Source organism: Tenebrio molitor, chromosome 4 (assembly GCF_963966145.1).
Source record: "Tenebrio molitor chromosome 4, icTenMoli1.1, whole genome shotgun sequence".
In the NCBI taxonomy this organism is placed as follows: Eukaryota; Metazoa; Arthropoda; class Insecta; order Coleoptera; family Tenebrionidae; genus Tenebrio; species Tenebrio molitor.
The window spans coordinates 4,490,660-4,512,319 of NC_091049.1; the positions used below are offsets into that span (position 1 = coordinate 4,490,660).

The 21,660-nt window shown below is 46.1% G+C and overlaps 5 protein-coding genes across 10 annotated transcripts; 1 reads left to right on the forward strand and 4 right to left on the reverse strand.

The window, feature by feature from the left end:
- Nucleotides 1–98: 98 nt before the first annotated feature.
- Nucleotides 99–4,515, reverse strand: LOC138128017 (protein argonaute-2-like). Its single transcript, XM_069044205.1, has 3 exons — nt 4,409–4,515; nt 1,423–4,202; nt 99–1,373 (listed from the first exon to the last, which is right to left on the reverse strand). The coding sequence occupies exons 1-3, from the start codon at nt 4,425–4,427 to the stop codon at nt 291–293; spliced, it is 3,882 nt and encodes a 1,293-aa protein (XP_068900306.1). The 5' UTR covers nt 4,428–4,515; the 3' UTR covers nt 99–290.
- Nucleotides 4,516–4,573: 58 nt separating this feature from the next.
- Nucleotides 4,574–9,143, reverse strand: LOC138128018 (protein argonaute-3-like). Its single transcript, XM_069044206.1, has 4 exons — nt 8,983–9,143; nt 7,609–7,995; nt 5,867–7,551; nt 4,574–5,812 (listed from the first exon to the last, which is right to left on the reverse strand). The coding sequence occupies exons 1-4, from the start codon at nt 8,999–9,001 to the stop codon at nt 4,694–4,696; spliced, it is 3,210 nt and encodes a 1,069-aa protein (XP_068900307.1). The 5' UTR covers nt 9,002–9,143; the 3' UTR covers nt 4,574–4,693.
- A 485-nt stretch (nt 9,144–9,628) lies between these two features.
- LOC138127511 (hyaluronidase-like) lies at nt 9,629–16,394 on the reverse strand. 5 transcript variants are annotated; one of them, XM_069043547.1, is made up of 9 exons: nt 16,253–16,394; nt 16,065–16,196; nt 15,832–16,002; nt 15,146–15,781; nt 14,885–15,095; nt 14,230–14,831; nt 11,321–14,169; nt 10,137–11,083; nt 9,629–10,087 (listed from the first exon to the last, which is right to left on the reverse strand). In XM_069043547.1, exons 3-6 carry the CDS (start codon nt 15,900–15,902, stop codon nt 14,670–14,672), a joined length of 1,080 nt encoding a protein of 359 aa, XP_068899648.1. In that variant the 5' UTR covers nt 15,903–16,002; nt 16,065–16,196; nt 16,253–16,394; the 3' UTR covers nt 9,629–10,087; nt 10,137–11,083; nt 11,321–14,169; nt 14,230–14,669. The 5 variants fall into 5 exon arrangements, with proteins under 5 accessions (XP_068899648.1, XP_068899647.1, XP_068899650.1 ...); XM_069043546.1 differs by having other exon boundaries at nt 16,057–16,196; XM_069043549.1 differs by lacking the exon at nt 11,321–14,169 and having other exon boundaries at nt 14,237–14,831; nt 15,832–16,196.
- On the forward strand, nt 16,394–18,331 carry ND-49 (NADH dehydrogenase (ubiquinone) 49 kDa subunit). Its single transcript, XM_069043543.1, has 6 exons — nt 16,394–16,638; nt 16,722–16,944; nt 16,992–17,193; nt 17,246–17,597; nt 17,647–17,896; nt 17,978–18,331. The coding sequence occupies exons 1-6, from the start codon at nt 16,541–16,543 to the stop codon at nt 18,251–18,253; spliced, it is 1,401 nt and encodes a 466-aa protein (XP_068899644.1). The 5' UTR covers nt 16,394–16,540; the 3' UTR covers nt 18,254–18,331.
- Nucleotides 18,307–21,593, reverse strand: su(w[a]) (suppressor of white-apricot). 2 transcript variants are annotated; one of them, XM_069043541.1, is made up of 10 exons: nt 21,373–21,592; nt 21,150–21,325; nt 20,933–21,093; nt 20,669–20,882; nt 20,426–20,511; nt 19,828–20,074; nt 19,205–19,780; nt 18,873–19,145; nt 18,536–18,821; nt 18,307–18,488 (listed from the first exon to the last, which is right to left on the reverse strand). In XM_069043541.1, the coding sequence occupies exons 1-10, from the start codon at nt 21,558–21,560 to the stop codon at nt 18,386–18,388; spliced, it is 2,310 nt and encodes a 769-aa protein (XP_068899642.1). In that variant the 5' UTR covers nt 21,561–21,592; the 3' UTR covers nt 18,307–18,385. The 2 variants fall into 2 exon arrangements, with proteins under 2 accessions (XP_068899642.1, XP_068899641.1); XM_069043540.1 differs by having other exon boundaries at nt 18,536–19,145; nt 21,373–21,593.
- Nucleotides 21,594–21,660: the final 67 nt, after the last annotated feature.

The following is a 21,660-nucleotide window of genomic DNA, read 5'->3' on the forward strand; positions in this document are numbered from 1 at the left end:
GTAGGTACCAAAAAGTAGGTACCTTAGTACGTATTATGGTACCACAAGTTGAATAGAAGAATAGAAGTTGAATAACTTCCACCACGTTCAAAACCTGCTTCGTCGAAGAGCTCTGGCAAAATATTTCTGCTTGCTAAATTTGTTATGGTACTGAATACCTAATGGTACTCAAAGTCTTGTGTCTCAAATCATTTATTTTACCGTCACCAATAAACAAACTAAACAGGAGATATTCTATTAATTCATTAAAAACTAACAATACAAAGAATGGTGTAGTTTTGTCCCTCGGCTTAAATGAAGAACATGGGATGCTTCCTGGTGAAGGTCTCATTCATTTTGAACGGATTCAGATCCATCTGGTTCGTCTTGAACTTGGCTTTGGCCAGGTACGCTTTGGCCCTCTCCGCGGCCAGTTGGGCGTAGTAGACAGGAGCAGGTCTGCTCACCGCGAAGTCGCACCTAGCACCTAGGTAGCACAAGTGGTGTGTGAGACGCTGCACCTCGTCATTGGTCAAATTGTTGTCGTCGTAGATGGTGCGGTACCTTGTGGGCTTGGCCACGCCCACCGGAGTACCGTGGGACTGCAGGTAAAAGTTCTGGGCGGTCGGGTCCGTGACGACGCTGTCCACGCAAGACCCAGGCGGCGGATTGCAGACCGTCGCGTTGTCCTCGAAGAAGAACCTGGTGTGGTGGGACTTCCGCACCAGGACCATCGTGAGCGCCGTGGGGGACCCGTTGGAGACGGCGGCGCACGCGCTCTTGATCGCCGCCGCCTCTTCCTCGATCTTGTCGATCGCGCTCTCCCTGTAGTAGTAGATCCTGGCGGGGAAGGCGTTGTTGCGCGCGACGAACGCGCGCAGTTTCTCGATGGTAATCGTCTTGAGTTGCTCGATGGTGGAGAGCGAAGACTTCTTCGGGTTTTGGAGGGTGAAGGTGGTGTTGTATGTAGTGGCGGTGAGGTCTTCGGAGGCGGTGACGGCGACCAGGATTGGGGTTTTCAATGTTTTGGGAGGGGTCATGGTGGCGCCCATCACCATGCAGGGCTGGTGGGTGACCAGAGGCAGGTTGGCGATCGTGTGGTTCACCCCGTTGGTCTTGCTGTTGATCTTCAACAGGAGGTACTTGGCTATGACTTTATCCATCCTTCTGATGGTGTCCATTTTGATGCACTGGGTCAAGCAACCCGCAGACAACTCCGCGTATTGCTTCACCTGGAAGTACCCCCATTTGTCCGACGGCAGGACCACGATTAGCACCTGGAGCCACCAGTTCTCCCGGAAGAACTTCCTCAAACTAATTTCAGTGAGCGCCACCGCACTCCATTGCAACGGAACTGCGAACCTCATTCCGTAGTTCGGGGCTTCATCCATCAGCTGCAGCAAAAACAAAAATTATCTTGTTTTCACCCATTCGGACTCTTACCATCGCGGTCAGCTTTGTAACCATTTGGGAGACATCTTCTGATTGTTGCCCTACTGCTACCACTCTCCACATTTCTATCCTTCTTGGCTTCAGGAAACTGTGCGTTCTCCAGGCGCCATTGTTGGGAGTCTCCAAGGTTTCCGAGTACTGCAGGACTGGAGGTTCCAGTACTCTGCCCTCCACCTTCTCGAACTGGTCGGCGACAGAAAACCCAAACTCTTTGACACAAGGATTGTCATTGAGCTGTGCCTTGATCTTCTGTATCTTGGTTTTGCAAGTTAACGACGACATCGTCGAGCCTCTGATTATTCCAGCTTTCAGACTCTCCAAAACCTTGGAGTGGTTGATGGGTTGACCCCCCACAAGAACACAACACTCCACAGGAAGATAGATGGTTTTTTCTTTACTGCCCACCCATAGAGTCGGCAGCTCGGGGTGCTCCAGCTCTACACCCAGTTTTGTTCTGAAGTACTTCTGAACACTGAGCTCCTCCTCCTTGTACAAGAACTTCACCTCAGAAGCAGTTCCTTTGAGACCCACAACTGTGAACGTCGTGAATGGTTCTTTGCATTTTCTTCGGTACTTCACCTTCATCCCTTTTAGAAAATAATCCATCTCTTCGACCTGCAGTTTTGACATGGCGCCCGTGGCACTTCCAACGTGAAACGTGTCATTGCATATTTCTTTCACCACTTCGATCAAAGGCACTTCCGATGTGAGTACCACATGGACGGCGTCGACGTTCAGAAATGGTACCCACCCTTTCGACAGCTCTTGGTGCCCTCCGGAGTACAATTGAGCGCTTTTGCTCAATTGATTTGATTTGGAGTAGAAACGACTCCCAGACGATATGAAAGAACTGATGTAGCTCTGTCTGAACACGTCTTCGACGAGTTGAAACGCCTCGTCTTTGCCCAACTCTCTTTGCTGTAAGTTCCTCAATGGTGACAGATCTACAGTACCATTGAAGACCACAGTTATAGAATATTTCCGTTCGTTGCACTGCACGGTCCCGCTGTGGATGTTGCCCTCAAAAGGTAATTTCTTCGCGCTGTACAAGATCTTCCGCTGGTACAAATTCGGATAGTTCTCTGGATAGTACTTCTTACGGAACTCTTCCATCACATTTCGTGCCATCCCCTTCGTAATCTTCTTGGATTGTATCTCCACTTCGTAGCGAAAGGCGTGCGTGATGTCTCCTAGATTCACCCGGAAGTGGTTGGTATCGAGCTGGATCTTCTTGCCGGTAGTACCAAGCGTCACGCCCTCTTTCGCTTCCTCCAAACTTAACGCTTTGAGTGGTTCTGCAAGAATTGTCGATACCCGTTCGACCTGCGATGGTACCGCAGGTTCCGGAACCATAAACCTCATTGAAGTTGACTGCTCCAGATCTGTTGGTCCTCCCGGCGATGTTGGCGGCAACATCCCCAGATGTCGCCTCGGGAACAGTTCTCCCAGTTGGGGGTACCATCCTTGAGACGGTGTGGGTTGTTTTGGTTCAAAGAAAGAAATCGCTCGGGGGGCTCCGACAGGGAGCCTTTGCTTCTCAGACACTGTAGGCGTCGAAGGTACACTCCTAGAGGGACATGCTGGTGATCGTTGGACTCCAGGGGGAAGGAGTAGCGTTTGTGGTGGAGGAGCAACTCCAATGGGGAATGGTAGCGTTTGTGGCGATTCAGCGGGAACTGAGGGTATTTGAGGGAGAAAAGGTACATGTCCTGTCGCAGTCGAGCAATGGGAGCTTTGGGGGAGCTGTCCCCGGATCCGTCTTTCCAGCGAGGGGTCCTGCAACTGTCTCTGGTGAGCGCCTTCGGTTCTGGGAGGCTCAGGTATCATCAGTTTCGGGAGCCTCGGTCTGGCACCAAACCTTTGTTGGCCAGTATGACTGGGTGGTCCCCGTGGAGGAATATATTTCAGTTGTGGGGGCGGTCTTCTGTCCCCCCATCTTCTCCCAGGTTCTTGCCCAAACGATACAGCTACTTGACCGGTACCACTTCTAGACCAAGGAGCGGTTCTAACTTCCGAACTTCCAGGAAATTTTTCTTTTTCATTCCTTCTGTGACTTGATTCTGCTTGACGTGGAGTTGCGAACGAACCTGAACCCTTACCCCCTTTCTGCTTTCTGTATTCTTTTTGATCAAGCCTTGGCTGAAGATGAGTTGCGGATGGCTGCATTTTTAGGCTTTCAGGAACCTTCTTTTTTCCATCATCTCCTTTTTTACTTGGTACTAACTGAGATGGAGTCGCGAATGATTTTACTTCTTCTTTATCTTTCTCTTTCTTGTCCTCTTCTTTACTGCTTCTTAGTCGAGTTCTCGGCTCTGGTCTTCTAGGAACGTTCCTCCTTCCGCCATCTTTTTTAAAACTTGGCCCTGGATGAGGTAAACTTGCAGATGACTGCACTTTCGGACATTCCGCGTCGGCCCTTTTCTTAATAGATACTTGCTGAACTGGGGTTGCTCCTGGCCCGGCACCACCTGGAGTAGATTTCCCCTTTGTTTCTTTCCACTTTTTACCAGATTCTTGCCGTGAGGCTCCTGCTGCGATTGCCTCCGGCTGAATTTGCATTACAACTGGTGTTTTAACCTGATCCTTTTCTTCCTTTTTGCTACCACTTGGCTGAGGTGCAGTTGTGAATGACGTAACTTCTGGACTTTTAACATCTTTCTCGTTTCTCATTTTTTCTTCCTCTTCTTTACTAGACCCTGGCTCAGGTGCAGTCTTGAAGAATGAACTTTTAGGGATCTTGCAAACCGGACCTTTTGATCCTTTTTTATCTCCTGTAAAAAAATTAAAAACTAAATGCCAAAGAGGGCATGTTTGCCGTTTTTTTATTGATACAAATGCGCACAATTCTTTGCATAGTTCTTATCGGCAGATTCTTTTTTGCAAGCGAAAGATAATTTTAATGCGACAGGAAACAAAAAATCGTCATTACTTGATTTGTACTTTCTTCTTTTGGATTTCTAATTGCCTGGGTACTTACCTTTCTTTTTATTTTCCATTTTCAGTTTCACATCAACTCTTGAACTTATTGCAATTGTTTTGACAGCCTGCTGCGACTGTCAACTGTCAAAACGTGTGCGTACTACAATTGCTTGCCCGTAGTACCATAACAGGTACCACCTTGGTGCAATAAAAACCAATAAAATCATTGCTCAAAGATATTTATTTTTCTAAAACCCTACACCACTAACATTTTACAAGAGTACCCCCTAAGATATGATACTATAGATTTTTTCTCCACCACCACGTCCGGAACCTGCTTCATCTAAGAAAAGAACATGGGATTGGCCCTGGCAAAATCCTTCTGGATCTTGACCAAATCCAAATTGAGCTCTTCCATCCGGATTTCCTGTTTGTAGAGGTACCCTTTGGCTCTATCTGCCGCCAGATGGGCAAAATACGTGGGAGCCGGATAACTGACCGACTTGTTGCACCTAGTGAAGACGTGGCACAGGTGGAACGTCAGTGCCTGGACGTCATCGTTGGTGAGCTTGTTCTCGTCGTAGAGAGTCCAGTACTTTGTGGGCCTCGCCACTCCTTTGAAGCTGCTGTGCGACTGCAGATAGAAATTCTGGAGGGTCGGGTCGGTGATGACGCGGTCCACGCAGGTACCCACGGGTACGTTGCGGAACTTCTCTTCTCCGGTACTTTCCCTCCCCGTCGGGAAGAATCTGGTGTGGTGGCGCTTCTGCACCACCAGGAACGTGAGCTTGGGAAGGCGGTTCTTGCAGACGGTAGCGCACGCCCTCAGGATCGCCTTGATCTCCACGTCTCTGACCCTGTCGAACTCCCCTTCGGACACGCCGTCCCTGAAGAAGTAGATCCTAGCGGGGGGAGTGTTGTTGCGGGCGATGAACGTGCGGAGCTTGTCGACGGTGATGGTCTCCAAGTTCTGGATCATCTCCGACATGGTCTGTCGCGGGACTTGCAGGTCGACGGAGATGTTGTATTTGGTGGCGGTGAGGTCTTCGGAGGCGGTCACGGCCACCACGCTGGGGATCGCGGTGGCTTGGGGGCTCGGGTGGGTCACGTCGGCGCCCATCACCATGCACGTCTCGTCCGTGACTAGCTTCAGGTCGTGCACGACATGGTTGAGCCCGTTGGATTTGGTGTTGATCTTCAGGAGGATGTTCCGGACTGTTGTTTCGCTCAACTTGAAGAGTGTGTCACATTTGACGCACTGAGTCAAACAACCGACTGTCAACTCGGCGGATTGCTTCACCCAGAAGTACGAATCTTTGTTGTTGGGAAGCACCACCAAGAGCAACTGCAGCGACTTGTTCTGTTGAAAACACCTCTCCAAGGCTGCTTTTTGGTTGGAAATAAAAATGGTGGCTTCCGGGGGAGAGAAAGTCATCCCGCTGGTCTTCCCGAGGCTGATGAGCTGCGCAACAAAAAAATTATCTCTTGTTTTATTTTGGTACCACTGGCAACTTACCATTCGGATCAGATCCCCGATCTTGGAGTTGAGAGAGTGTGCAATTTCTACTCCCACCACCCTCCATTTGCGTATCGTGGCTCCATTTAGAAACTTCTTGGCCCACCAACTGCCGTTGCTGGGTTCCACGGTGCCTTCCGAGTACCTCAGACGTGGCGCATCCAGCACTCTGCCCTCCACCTGTTGGAACCCGTTGCCGACCGAAAACCCGAACTCTTTGACGCACGGGTTCTGGTTGTGTTCGGCTCTTTGCATGATCTTCTGGATCTTGTTCTTGCGTTCGGTGGTGGATGTTGCCGAGTGATTGCTCATTGCGGATGTCTGGGTCTTTACCATCTTTGAAGAGTCGATGGGTTGGCCCTCCTGGAGCACGCAGTACTCCAAAGGGAGGTAGATGTTCTTCTTCATGTTCCCCACCCAGAGAGTCGGCAGGTTGGGGTACCTCAAAACGCAGCGCCACTTCGTTTGGAAGTACTCTTCAACCGTGACCCATTGGTTCTCTTGCAAGAACCTCATCCAAGAGGGACGCTCTTCGAGGCCGTTAATTCTGTACACCTTCTTCGAACCTGGATGGTTTGGGATCTGGTAGACCACTTTGAAACCCTTCAGATATTGGTTCAACTCTTCGAAGTGGTACGATGCCAGAGAGAAGGTTTTCAGATTGTCAAGTGTTACGGGACGGTTTCTGGTATTGCACATTTGTACCACCAACTCCGTCAAAGGAATTGCAACTGTGAAGGCTTTGTGGGCGACGTCTACATTCAAGAATGGTACCCAACCCTTCGACATCGCTTGGTACCCTCCCAAGTACATTTGAGCTCCAGTACCCAGCAGGTACTCGTTTTGGAGTGACTTGAAGTAGAAACGCCTCCCCACGTTGATAAACGAACTAGTGTAGGCTTGTTTGAAAACAACTTCAACACACTGGAACGCTTCATCTTCGCCTACGTTTTTCTTTTGTAGTAAATGACGTAGCGGCGATAGATCGACAGTACCGGTGAGTTTGATCGTGATTGTGAACTCTTGTTCTTCCCCTCTGTCAGTCTGAATTGTTACCTTTCCGGTTACGACGTCGCCTGGCAAAGGTAGTCGTTTTGCGCTGTAGAGAAGCTTTTGGCCGTCGTAACTCGGATGGTTCTGGGGGAAGTACGACTTCCGGAACAGATCCATCGCCACTCTGACCATCTTCTTTGGTTTCTTCTCCGGTTGGACGCTCACGTCGTAACGGTAGACTTGGGTGAGACTTCCGAGGTCAACACGCATGTGGTTGGTCTCGATCTGGATCTTGCAGCCCAAGGTACCGAGCTTGTCCTTCAAATGTTCACCAACTTGCGTCAAAGACAACTCTTTCACTTGTCCTTGAGGTGTTGGTACTGCTTTCGGCGTAATTCCTCCCCGAGTCTCTACTCTTGTTTGTCCTGGCGATCCAGAACTTTCTTGGCGTTCTTTGGGTCTGGCTCCCTGCCATGGCGAACCTTTACCCCAAACTGACCCACCACTTCCTCCACCTTGTCCCGAAGGAAGTTTTTTCGGTTCTGGTCCAATAGCTCTTCCTCCAGATGGACGCGTCTGTGGTGTCGGTCCTTTTGGGACGTCTCGTCTTTTCCCCATCTCTTGTCTAGAAGGAACCGTTCCCGGACTGGTACCACCCTCCACATATTGATCTCCGGAACCTCTTTTACCCCCTGAAAAATGATAAAAATGAATTGTAACCCAAGAAAATGCTTGTCAAAAGTGCTCACCCCGTCCATCCTCCACAGACAAATCCTTCATTGGTCCTTGACCTCTTGTTGGTACTTCTTTCGGTCCCATTCTTTTCTCTTCAGTTGTCCCGGAGGATCCAGAACTTTTTTGATTTTTATCTTTGGGCCTGGCTCCTTTCCACGGCGAACCTTTACCCCAAGCTGACTCAAAACTTCCTCCACTTTGTCCAAATGCTGGAAAATCTTCCGGTTTTGCTTCACTCGCTCTTGTTCCGGATGGAGGAGTCGGTGGTACCGGTGGTTCTTGTTCCCGTCGTTCTTCCCTGACGTCCGGGGTAGATGGGACTGTCGATGACGTCATTTCATCACTGGCACCCTCGTTCACGGTCTGACCTTCGGAGGCTTTCGACCCTTTTCTTCTACCTCCTAAAAAATGATTTATATTGTCACAAGCCGCCTTTGTCACAACATATCTGTATCTCTACTTGTCAAGGTCGTGATTCGATTTTGTTTTCAAAAATGTCAAAAATATTACAAAAAAAAAGTTGTGTGCAATTTCTTTTCATTTAGTTGCTGCATTTCACTTCAAGTGTTCGAAGCAATGAATGATTCAAAACATTTTTAGTTCAATGATTAAAAATGAAAACATAACCTAAATATATTTTGTAACTAGATTTTGATGTCGGTACACTATAGCGAACATTTTTTATATCCAAGTTTAGTCAAAACAAGCATTTTATTTAAAATGTAATTTTGACAGTTCAGAAGTTTTTTGAATTTACTATAAGTAGGTCAAAATAATGTGACGCATAACCTTGAAATAAACTAATGACGATTTCACATGTTTAGTACATTTTTTGACATAACAAAGCTCACTTTAGATAATCCACGCCTACCGGGAATTATATAGTGTAATTTTTACCATCGACATTTTTACCCTTTTGAGGTGACGTCACGATTTCTTCCTCGTTTTTTCTGTCAATTTGACAATTTTTAATCTCTTTCACTTATTACATTGATTACAAACTTAACCTTTTGAAACAATTGTCAACAAATTATTATAATAATATTTAGTTATTTATGATCAATTCAAATTTGTTTCTGATCCTAATACGTGAAGTGACATAATGACGTTTCGCAAATGGGTAAAAATTGGACTTTACTATATGTTGAAATACGGATGACGTCATCCTGGGGTTCCCACATTTACCCAGCCGTTGTGATTTATTGCGCAATATTGCGAAATATTTCTCAATTGTCAATTTTTCAATTTTTACCGTAAAATAATTTCCCAAGAACAACAAATCTGTCAGTTTTAACGTTTTTAACCGAGTTTTGTTTTTTTTTCCGGTTAAATCTCTCAGCCTCTCGACAAAGAAACCATTTTTCCTTTCTGCTTAGTTAAGTACATACCCCTTTTTTTATTGGCCATCGTGTAGATATTTAGATGATTCTTACAATGTTACTTCGCAGGAGCACTCGCAAGAAAATTTATTATACTTCCTAGCACTTCTTTTAGCAGTGTACGGTGACAAATTATTGATCACAACTTATTGCTTACACGTCGTAAGTACAACTGTACTTTTCTTTCGCTTTCCTTTCCTCTTTATGATTGCTGTGCGCAAGCGCAGTAGTCCAAGATAAATAATATCGAGGTCACTTTGTGGGACCTTAAGAACGCAACCAAATATACACTCGCGAGCTGGAGTAATAAAAATGGTTTCCCCATTGATCAGGTTGGTGAAAGCCATTTGTGATTGGAGTGACTTATTTGTGAATTAAATGACAACGAAAAGGTCTACTATGATTTTTTAACCCATTTTTTTCGTAAAATACAGTGGCTCCTAAACTTTTTTGAAATAATTTCTACCACTGGTGAAAATATCTGGACCACTTTCAAAGTCACCCTGTATATCCAAGAAAAAATAAAAATGGAAACAATTCACAACTACCCTGTGCCGCAGGTAGGAATAATGGAATTTACTACCATAATTATTAATTACTTTGTTTACTTTGTTAGTAGGTATATAGCGTGTCAAAATTAATTTTCAAAAACAGGTGAGTTTAAACAGATTTATTTTTGTAAAGTTCTACATCATTACCAACATGACGTTTTACAAAAAAAAAAAACATACAATTTAGTTATATGGTTAAATATAGCTATAGTTCGTTTTGTCAAGTTCTGAAGCCCCAGTGGGTCCTATGTCCTCGTGGGCCGATGGCGAGGCTCCGGTTGTGGACCCCATGGTCGACCAGCTTTGATCTTCTGTAAAATGTTCCTCACCGTGGCCTCATTCATCCTGAACAGAGTCCCAGCTGTGAGGCAATGAATCGCACTCTCCAAAGATCGTTTTTGCCAGAAGAGGGCGTCTTTGCGGTCCGGAACCACCACCACCATCAACTGCAACGACTTGTTCTTCTGGTAGCAACTCACCAGGTCAGTCTCCTGGTTCGTGATGTAAATGGTATCTTCGGGGTGGCAGAACGTGATCCCGCTAGTCGCCCCCAAACTCCTCAACTGCAACAACAAGTGAAATTATTTTGTTTTCTTACTCATGCGATCGTACCATTTTGATGAAAACGTCGATTTGGGAGTTGACAACTTCGCGTCGAACCTCCACTCCGATTACTCTCCACTCTTGGATATTGGTACCAAGTGGGAGTTCCGACGACCACAAATTACTGCTCAGAAAGTACTGCGGAAAGAAGGATTTCAGTGCTGTGTCTTCCTTGTGCATGGTACTCTTCGTCTTCTTTTTTCCTTTCATGGTTGGTGTTGACGAGTGACGGTGTATTGCTCGCTCGTTTTGCAGATCACAGTTCTTCAAATCCTCGTCGAGAGCGGGTACCAAATCTTCCGACATTTTTCCAGAGTGTTGTCGAGTTTCAGTACCCAAAAACTCTTCGTTTTGGTTTAAAGTGAGGTCCAAGCGTTTTTCCATGTTGGCAGAAGAGTCGCTGAATGCTTTTCTCAGCACAGCTGCGACACACTGGTACGCTTCATCCTCACCAATGTTTTTCTTTTGTAGTAAATTATGTAGTGGCGACAAATCGACAGTACCGTTGAGTTGAATCCTTATTGTGAATTCTTGTTTTTCCCCAATGTCAGTCTGAATTGTTACCTTTCCGGTTACGACGTCGTTTGCCACAGGTAGTCGTTTTGCATTATAGAGAAGCTTTTGAGCGTCGTAACTCGGATGGTTGTGCGGAAAGTACGACTTCGTCGCCACTCTGACTGTCTTCTCCGGGTGAACAGCTCCTCCCAAAGTCTCCACTTTTGTCTCTTCAGTTGTCCCGGACGGTCCAAAACCTTTTTGATTTTTGTCTTTGGGTCTGGGCGACTTAAAACTTCCTCCACCTCGTCCAAATGCTTCCGGTTTTGCACCAGGCGCTCCTGTTCTGAATGGAGGAATCGGTGGTACCAACGGTTCTTGTTCTCGTCGTTCTTCCGCGACCTCCGGTCTAGACGCGACTGTCTGACCTTTGGAGCCTTTCGACCCTTTTCCTCTACCTCCTGAAACGTAAATAATCTTGTCACAAGCCGATAGCTTATATACGTGGCATGTTAAAATAAGGATGACGTCATTCCGGGATTCCCGTTGCGATTTGTTGCGCAATATTGTGAAATATTTCTCTATTGGCAAGTTTTCAATTTTCACGGCAAAATAATTTCCCAAAAACAAAAAATCCCTCACCCACTCGACAACGAAACAATTTTTGTTTTTCTTAATGCTTAGAGTTGAGTGCTTACCCCTTTTTTTCTTGCCCATAGTATAAATATTTGGACGATTTTTTCAATTTAACTTCTTTGCAGCACTCGCAAGAGAATTTATTGTACTTCTACAGTAGGTACCACAGTCCACAACCTAACTTTATCTGAGCTTTTTTTATTTTATATTTGGCTGCAACTTGTGCAAAAGCAGAAGTTCAAGATAAGATAAAGTTATCAGTATGACACATTATTTGATTTTTTTAGCAAAATATTTTCACTGCGATTAGGTACATTGTTCCTTATCTGTTTTTGTATTTCACAATACATTTCTTTGAGTAGGGTCTTTGTTCGGTTTATTTATGCTGAAGTCAAAATTCTTTGTTAAAATAAAAATACTAAATAGAATAAAAGAGTGTCTTAGATACAGTAGAAGACACCTACATGCAATAAATGAGGAAAGGAACATGTTTGACCAAATAAAAAGATAAAGAAGATAAAATTTATTTAAAAAAATTATGTTAATTGAAAAATTTGGTGTGTACCCAAACGATATACACTCCAGAAAATGGCCAATTTTTAAGATATTTATAAAAAAAAAACAACTAGTCCACGCTCATGAAACTCTGCTGAATTTCAAGTAAAATGGGCAGGTTTTTAAGGTCATTTATAGTTATTTATGTGACGCGCTTAGTAAATTAATCTTTACGGGCGCGCTGGCAATTGTGGGACGAGTGACGTAAGGAACGAGTTTCCATAAGCCAGTAAGTCCAGTAAAGATTAATTGCTAGGCGAGTTGCATACAAACTTTTATTTCCACCTTCAGTCTTTAAATTTCGTTTTTTAATTGTTATTTATGATGAATGAAAGGCGGTGGGGCAATTATACTTACGTCGTCATGGTGTTGAGATAAACAACAAAAATACTGTCAGAAGTTTTGTGAAATTTGTTGCAAAAAGAAAGAAAAGAAAGAATGGCTTTAATGCCCGATGAAAACTTTGAAGGCGATTTTCTTGAAGTGCAAGAAAATAACCACGGAATTACCAACGCTGCAAGTGCGGTTCTCTACTGATTCGATCCCAGGAGCGATATGAAAATGACTTTCGAAACGAATCAAAATGCATTATCAACGTATGTAATTGCAACAATTGACAGTTAAATTTGTTTGTGTTTATAATACACTTTTTCAAAAATAATTTAATTGGTTTTGATTAATTATTTTTTGATGAGCCTTGTAAACTCTTTTTAGTATGCTGTGCTGATAGTACGTGTCTACTGCCTTGACGACGAGTCCGGTAGACACATGTTTATGGTCTAGTCCGTTTTACTTTAGGAAATGTCAAATAATTTGTCAGATTTATTGGTTTTTATTTATATAAAAATTAAATGTACAATTAGTTATATCATTGAAATGGTTTTCTAAAGGCAAGCATTACCCTTTGATCAATCCAAACAACTTTATTTCGTATTCTCCAATTGTAGAACAACTTGTACTCTGTCAAATATATTCCCGATGATTTTTGGGGCAATAAGTTTGATCGCGCAAAAGGTGGTCTAGGAAGAAAACTTGACTTCTGCTTCGGTTCGGTTGTGAGAATTCATTTTATTAAAGGAGTTAGCACAAATGAAAGAAACCACATGAAAAACTTCGACAGACTGAATTTTGATGAATCGTTTGTTATCATAGTATTTAACAAGGCATAGCAATCTTTTTCAAAGCCAAATTTTTTTATTTAAATTTATTTTCTTTTAAATAATTGTCTCAGTATACTAAAAAATCTTATACGTCACACTACCGGTAGACGCATTATGGCCTCACTATAATAATGATCAGTGTCCGGACGAAATAGTACCGAACAAGTCGACCAGTACAACTTTGCGTAATACCCCACTCACATATAAACACGATTCAGCTGGTTCGTTTTCAATGACAGGGAACCAGCGGAATCGTGTTTATGTGCGAGCGAGGGACTACGCAAAGTTGTACTGGTTGACTTGTCCGGTACTATTTTGTCCGGACACTGATAATGATACAACTGGACAGATTTGAACACTAGTAGCGTAGAAGATCGGCCAAACCTTTAACAATTCAATTAAAAAAAAAATCAGTTTTGTATTTTCAATGGTTCAGGAGTTATACATTTTTTAATGAAGCCCTGCAACCCCGTTTTTTTGTGAAAAAAATGACAGCTCAAAAACCATGACAGATAAGTGTTGACAAAAGGACATTCTAACTAATTAAAAAAACAAATATGGCGTCGATTTCCGGTATTTCCGGAAGTGTTGCCATTTTGAAAATATTTTATTTGAGCTTGAAGCAGTCCATTATAGTCGGATACTCATTTTCATATTCATACGATTTTGGGAAATCGGAAAGTTTCTAACGAACGAGCTACGTGAATCAGCCTGTGTATTTCGCGAGTAAGTGATAATGAGCGCGACGGAATTGAAAATGCAACCCAGAATACATTTGCAAAGCAAATGCGATATTGTCCAGGTTTGCTTTGCAAATGTATTTTGGATTGCGTTTTCTGTCCAGGTTTGCTTTGCAAATATATTTTGGGTTGCATTTTCAATTCCGCCGCGCTCATTATCACTCGCGAAATAGCCTGTATAGGCTAAGGAAAGACAAAATAATTATTTACTTTATTAGTATACAGCGTGTCAAGACTAATTTTCAAAAACAGTTGAATTTAAACAGATTTGTTTCTGTAAAGTTCTGCAACATGACATTTTACGCACAAAACTTTTTTGTAGTAGGTAATTACTTCTCATCTCTAGATAAAATGCACAACAATGTAGGTACGCAACATTTTGAAATAGCGTCGACGTCATCCATGGATTCCCACGCAACCCATGTTTACTCAGCCGGCACCATTTATTGCACAACGCTGGAAAATATTCCCTAATTGCTCAAAACAACAAATGTTCCAACATTTTTGACTACCTACATCTTACATTGTTTTCCATTTTTCTTTGTCTTTCTGTTTGTTTCAGTACTTATTGTATCCTTATTTTTCTTGCCCATTATGTAGACACTGGCGATTGTTTCAATCTAAACTTACAACTGCACACGCACAACACTTTGCAACAACTCACTGTCACTTGTTTTTGCAACCAACAACAACCAAGCATTAATGAGTACTTGCACTCTTGCACACAGCACTTTTGATCTTATTTTGCGCCAGCGCAATAAAAAATTAAATTCGCACACCTACTTGCGTTCCATTTTTTCTCTTTGTTTTTTTTGTCTCGTCCTTCTATTTGTTCTTCATTTTAATATAAGTATTACAAATAAGTAGCTCATGATCTAGATTTCCTTCCGAATATTGTAAAGACACCACAACAATAATAATAATAAACGAATTTTGCTTTTTATAATTTAATCAACTCATTCGAAATTATTGACTAGATTGGGACCCAAGACATTATCAACATATTGGTACAACTCCGCACACTTCTGCTTTGTATTGACGTCATTACTGCTACCCCATATGACTACCCCGTCGACGTCGGACGTCGACAGCGTTAAAAACGCGTTGAAGACGTCCTCCTGCAAGATTTTCTACCTTAGAACAAGTATCGAGACACACAAACCGGTACCACCTTCGTGAGAAAGACTTCCCCTCCGTGGTACTTGTACCAGAAGTAGGGCACGACCTTGGGGGTGCGCCCTTTCGTCTTGCCATGATCGGCGACTCGGTGCGCTTCCTGCACCCGCCCCTCGATCATCTGGACCTTCTCTTTGGCGGAGAGGCGACTCTCGAAGTACACCGAGGGGTAGAGATTGCCGCTGAGGCGGAACAACCAATCGATTCTGCAAGCCCCGAGTCGCTGCAAGATTAGAACTGACAATGTCTCTCTTACCTGTCGTTCTCCTTCTGGACTTCGTTGGGACACGCCATTTTCATGTTGTTGGGCGCCATGTTGAAACAGTAGGGGTACGCGTAGTACCCCCACGTGGCGTTGGGCCGCAAGTTTTCCGCCACGTACAGAGTCTCCTCCATGAAGCGCCTCGCGTGGAACTCGAACCGTCGACTCGCCTCTTTCTCTATGAGGAATTTGGGCCAGAAAGGGTGGCTCTGTTGCTCGATTTCAACCGAGATCTCCTTGTAAGGGGCGAGTTTGCCGAAATTCTGGCGGAAGATGGGGCGCCAGCTCTCGAAGTCGATGATCCCCAAACCGGAAAACTCCAAAGGGATGAGCTCGTCGACGAGCTCCTCGAAGAGGGTCAAGTGGAGGGTGAGGTTGCCTTCCTGGGGGACCCCCCCGTTCCGCCTGATTATCTTGGTGTTATCGTTGAGGAGCGCCGGGAAGCTGCCAGGATCGTACAGGATCACGATCTCGTCGCCCCTGAACCTGTCGTCCTCGTTCTGGAGGATCCCGAATTTGGCGGCGAGGTCGGTGAAGTTCATCCCGTGGGAGTCGCACTGGAAGGTGGGGACGTTCCAGTAGTAATTCATTTTCTTGGTCCGCGGAACGTTGCGCTGCTGGATCTCGTTACTGTCAAATCATCTTTTGTTTCAGGTGGCACTCGCGGTACTATTTTTTACCTGTCAATAGTGATTTCCTCGATGGTGAAGATCAATCTCAAGAGGAGAAAGAAAACGCAAAGTGATGACATGACCGGCGAAAGCGCGCTATCGCTCAAGCAGAAAAAGCCGACTAATTTGTTTATTCAAAAATGAAATGCGGTACGGTTCCAAAACAATATCACGAAGTTCCTGCGGAAACATCTAATTTAAATATGGGAAACAATTAATATGTACATATTTTACGCTCCTACAATGAAATACGAAACTAATTTACTGAACGTCTGATTGCCTCGATTGTGTACGCATCGGCGGCGCAATTTTTCCAAAGAAATTTCCCTCGAGAAAATCTTTGGTGGCACTTTTAAAAAGAAACCACCAGTCAGCTACAAACAACATTTATTAATCCAGAGCAAACTAACTGAATTAGCGTATCGATTACACAGAGCGCAGCACTTGCGTTCTCCAGCGCACACTTCACATTTTTAATTTTCGCGATTTTAGTCGACGGGGGCCTCGTACGCCACTGGCAAATCGACCGCTATCGCCGAGAACCAGTTAATTCCGCCAATTCACACTGATTAGCCTTCTTCGCCGCCACTCTCTATCGCTCGTCGATAATCCAGCCCCATTACCTTAATTAATTTGAAAATCGCTAATGACTTTGACGTAACCTTACGCTGACGTTTGTCGAAATTGTAGCCACCTCCGGGCCCCAACAAATGTCAAAATGGCAACAGCACTTTTGAACGCGATTTTCCGCAAAGTCGGACCGGTTTCGCCGTCGAAACTGGTGGCGGCTAATGGCGCCGCCCTCGTTCACACCAGGTACGTGCAAATTGACCACCCGATCGATCCAATCAACCCTTGAAATAATTATGTAATAGAAAGTGAGGTTATGTTGTTGTTAGTGGTAGTCAGAAGGCAAAGTGGTATCCGGATGCGGATTGGGTGGCGCAGTTCAACGGCCCCGTCATGTACCCCGACGAGGTGACCAGCAAGTGGCTGCTGCCCCCGTGGAGCGCCCAGAAGGCGCCGGTAGAACGGTCTGTCAAAAATATGACTTTGAATTTTGGCCCCCAACATCCCGCCGCCCACGGCGTCTTGAGGTTGGTCTTGGAGCTTGACGGAGAGGTAGGACGTGTCTCGTGGCTTGTGTGGAGTTACTTATCGGTTTTTAGGTGGTGAAACGCGCGGACCCCCACATTGGTTTGTTGCATCGGGGCACAGAGAAACTGATCGAGTACAAGACCTACACTCAAGCCCTCCCCTATTTCGACCGGCTCGACTACGTCTCGATGATGTGCAACGAGCAGTGTTACAGTCTCGCCGTCGAGAAGCTCCTCAATATTGACGTCCCCATCAGAGCCAAGTACATTCGAAGTGAGTCCCCATTTCGTCGTACAAATTTCGCGTATTGACAATCTCATTGAAGCGCTGTTCGCCGAGATCACTCGAATTCTGAACCACATCATGGCCGTGGGGACGCACGCTTTGGACGTGGGGGCCCTCACCCCCTTCTTCTGGCTGTTCGAAGAGCGCGAGAAGATGATGGAGTTTTACGAGAGAGTCTCGGGGGCGCGCATGCACGCCGCTTACGTCAGACCTGGGGGCGTCTACCTCGACATGCCTTTAGGACTGATGGACGACATCTACGAGTTCGCGGCGAAATTCAGCGAGAGACTGGACGAAGTCGAGGACGTCCTCACGACCAACAGGATTTGGGTGCAGCGCACCCAAGACATCGGAATCGTGTCGGCCGAAGACGCTCTCAATTTAGGATTCAGGTTTGGCGCTCCACCCCCACAAAAACCCCACTCATTGTTTCTGGTCTAGCGGGGTGATGCTCAGAGGCTCCGGCATCAAGTGGGACTTGCGCAAAGTGCAACCTTACGACGCCTACGATCTGGTGGAGTTCGACGTCCCTATCGGGATAAAGGGGGACTGCTACGACAGGTACTTGTGCCGCATCGAGGAGATGAGGCAGTCGCTGCGGATCATCGACCAGTGCCTCAACCAGATGCCCCCAGGGGAGGTCAAGACGGACGACGCGAAGCTAACGCCACCTAGCCGCGCGGAGATGAAGGTGAGTGCGCAGGCGCGACAGGTTTCGCCTTGAGTGGCGCCCTCTGTTCTCTGCAGAGTGTGATCTTGTTTTTTGTTGAAGACGTCCATGGAGGCCTTGATCCACCACTTTAAATTGTTCACTCAAGGCTATCAGGTGCCTCCTGGCGCCACATATACGGCCATCGAGGCACCCAAGGGTGAATTCGGGGTGTATCTGGTGTCCGACGGCGGTTCAAAGCCCTACAGGTGCAAAATCAAAGCTCCGGGTTTCGCCCACTTGGCGGCGCTGGAGAAAGTAGGCAGGAATCACATGTTGGCCGACATTGTCGCCATCATAGGTACCCTAGACGTAGTATTCGGCGAGATCGATCGATAAATCCGATATCGATAACTAATTAAGTGTAAATAAGGTTAAGCTTGATCACTAAATAAATAAAAAAATTATGTATATTTATTTACACCGCATTTAAATAATAATAATATTGTAGAAGATATTTGTACTGTGGGGTCACGAGGATTTCGAATTGGCGGAACTGCACGATTCCGACCTTCTCCTTTTCTTCTTCGACTTCTTCTTGCTTCTGGAGTCGTGCTTGCTCTTCGAGTGTTTTCTGAAAGCAGCACTCCTAGTAAGGCGCAAAACCGGCGGCGACGTTACCTTTTGTGCGATTTCTTCTTCTTCGAGGCTCTCTTCTTCCTGTCGTCCTCGTCGCCGGAATCGTCGATTTGCACCACCTCCTTCTTCCTCTCCTTGCTGCGCGACCTCTTCCGGTCGTCGGCCGGTTCGCTTTTCGCCTCGTCGCCGCCGCCGCTCTCCGCCGACTTCAGTTTGAGGAAGGCGGCGGCTTTCTTCTTGCGTTCGAGTTGGAGGGCGCGGTCTCTCGCCACCGAGACCATCTTCTCGCGCGCCGCCGCCGCCAGCTTGTCCTTGATCTTGTCCTCGGCTGCGACCACACCCGCTTGATACGAATCGACGACTGATTCGACGTGTTTACCTCTTTTGGCGTCCTTGCGCTCCTCCGCGTCGTCCGTCAAGTCGATCATCTCCAGGATGGGGTCGTCGCCGTCGAAGATCGTGCCGTTCTTGTGGGCGGGGTCGGTGTCGTTCGGCGACTCCGCCTCCTTATTGGTCGCGTCGGCGGCGGGCGTGACGGTGGCCGTTTCCGGTGGGTTCGGCTCCTCTTCATCGCTTTCCTCGACCGGCAAAGCGCTCTTGATTTCTTTGGGACCGTCGTCTTTGGGTTTCTTGATCGAGAAACTCACCGGAGCTGTCAATCACAATCCAAATTATAATCTCCACCCCAAAAAACAAACAACAACTACCAACCTATCACTTTCTTTTCTTTGGATTTGAGGGGCGCGGTCGCGGCTTGACCCGCCTCCTCGCCTTCCACCGCACTCTTGATCTTGTTCTTGTAGTACCTGTAGTACTCGTGGTTCTCGTTGAGGAACTCGAACCTGGGGTCTCCCTTCGCCTTGACGATCTCCTCGAACTGGACCCCGTTTTTGGCAACGTAAGTCGCCATCTTGTCGATGACGATTTGGGTCTCCCCCGTGGGTACTTTGAAGTCTTCCTTGGGGCTCTCGTCTTCCTCCGATTCGGAATCCGAGCCGTACTGAGCCAGCGACAGCAAAACGTTTTTGGGGGCTTCGCTCTCGACGACAACTTCCGGTTCACTTTTTGGCACTGGGGGCGGCTTGACCTCCTCGCTCGCGGCGCTCACTTCCGGTATCATCCCCGCGTACGGATTCGGTACTTCTTTGCCGCTCACGTTCGACACGATCTGAGCGTAGGGGTTGGTGTTGGAGGTGTGGTGCTGCACGTACTGGGCGTACGCCATCTGCTGGATGTAGCTCTGGACGCTGGGGTCGAGCTGCGTCTCGGGGGGCTGCACGCTCTGACCTGCACCGACGTTATCAACTCTCCTTTATCAGCTCACCGACTCTTACCTTGTCCGTTTCCCTGCTGGTACTGCGCCAGTTGCTTGTAGTACTCGTAGTACTGCGCCGCGTAGTAGTACTGGTAGTACTGCTGCTGCTCGTACGTCATTTGGGCGAAAGCTTCCGGCGGTTTGGTCGCTTCGGCTTGTGTCGCCTCCGTCTGGTTGCTCCCCTGAATCCTGTTAACCAATTGTGAATAGGAACAATTGGCCGAGGGCTTGTATGGTATTGAAGGTATTGAACTCGTTTGTACATCCTGTCAGACAATAAGGAAAAGTTATTTTTCTGCTTAACCAGTGGCAATGTTTAAATTAAATCGTCGAGAAAAAACGATCTCTTTTTTTTTGATCGTCAAAAAACAAAAATTAAAATCCCTAGAAAATTGCTCCAAAGACAATTTTTTTTATATTATTTTTTTTTTATCAGTCGTTAACGTTTCGACACACACGAATAATCACCTTAGTACCTGCAAACAGAAAAAAACGTCATTAGTTGTTCACGACATTAAAACTAAGATATTTGTATTATGTAAGCGTTTATTTTAAGACTAATGATACAAAGACGTAATTATCACAAAATAAGCGGATTTAGGACCGGGGTAACCTACCGGTTGGCTGGAGGCGGATAACAGACTCGGGTGCAGATAGTGCTCCTCTGTGGAACCGCTTTCGGCGTTTTCCTCGCGCTTTTCCTCTAGAAACCCACGAAAAACATGAAAATCCAAATATTTTCGTAATTTGACAGCTGACAGGTTTGAATCGACCAATAAGAAAATCTCTCCTTTTTGATTGGTTCAAACAGACCATGTGACACTGGCGCCCCCATTTTGACAAATTTTCACAGCACTGACCTTTTTTATTTGTTGAGGCGACTTGATAACGTCCGCTCTTGATCGCCGCCAACACGTGCCGATAATACTTGTACAGGTCGTGTCCTTGGTTCAAAAATCCAAACTGGGGGTTGTCAGCCTGCTTGGCCTTGATCAGGATCTCCATCTGGGGCCCTTGTTTGCACACGAACAGCGCAGTCTTCTCGATCCGCGCGTTTTCTTTCACAGTCTTTGGCTGTTGAAAACTGTCTCTCAACCAAAATGTATCAAAAGTTGCCAACTCACAATCGCAATATCTACAGGTACGTCTAGGTGCGGCGACGGCACGTACTCCTCGTCCTCCTCCTCGGGCTCGGGGACCGTGGGTGCCATCTCTTGAGCGGGATCAGTGGGAACATCGTAACTGTACTGGAACTCATTGGCTTTCTGTCTTTTCTGCTCCTCCTCTGCGCCACACATCAATCAACAGTTTGTTAAAACAGTGCGATTTCCTAGTTCCTACCTTTGTACATTTCCTCCTCTTCCTCGTTGATATGTAACGAGTGGTACCTCTCCTTGTCGCACAGTTGTTCGAGTTTCCGCTCGGAGTCGCTCAGGCCTAACCACCGCATCGCGTCGAAGCCTTCTCTGCTGGCTTCGTAGGAGGAAAGGTCGGACAGGGCTCCCCGACAGTCGTACCTAACGCAATCCGAATTCAGAGGTGGCCACATTGGACTCAAACTAACCTATCAATTTTGAGCTTCTCGTCCCCCATCCAGGGAATGAGATGTTTGCCTTTGTCAATGTAGGAGGCTTTCTCATCGTCGCGGAAGAGCTTGCAAGCGTAACCGAAGACCAGGAGGTCGTCGTGGTTCTCTTTGGGTTTGTTTTTGCGTAGAATTCCCGATTCGGAAGTCGTGCCCCACTGCGCCATGTTTGTTTTTGTAGTTTGACGTGCGCAAACGTCAACTGGTGCCAACCTACTCGAACAAAATCACCAGAAACAGCATTTTCGAGCGGTTTTTCCGGAAATT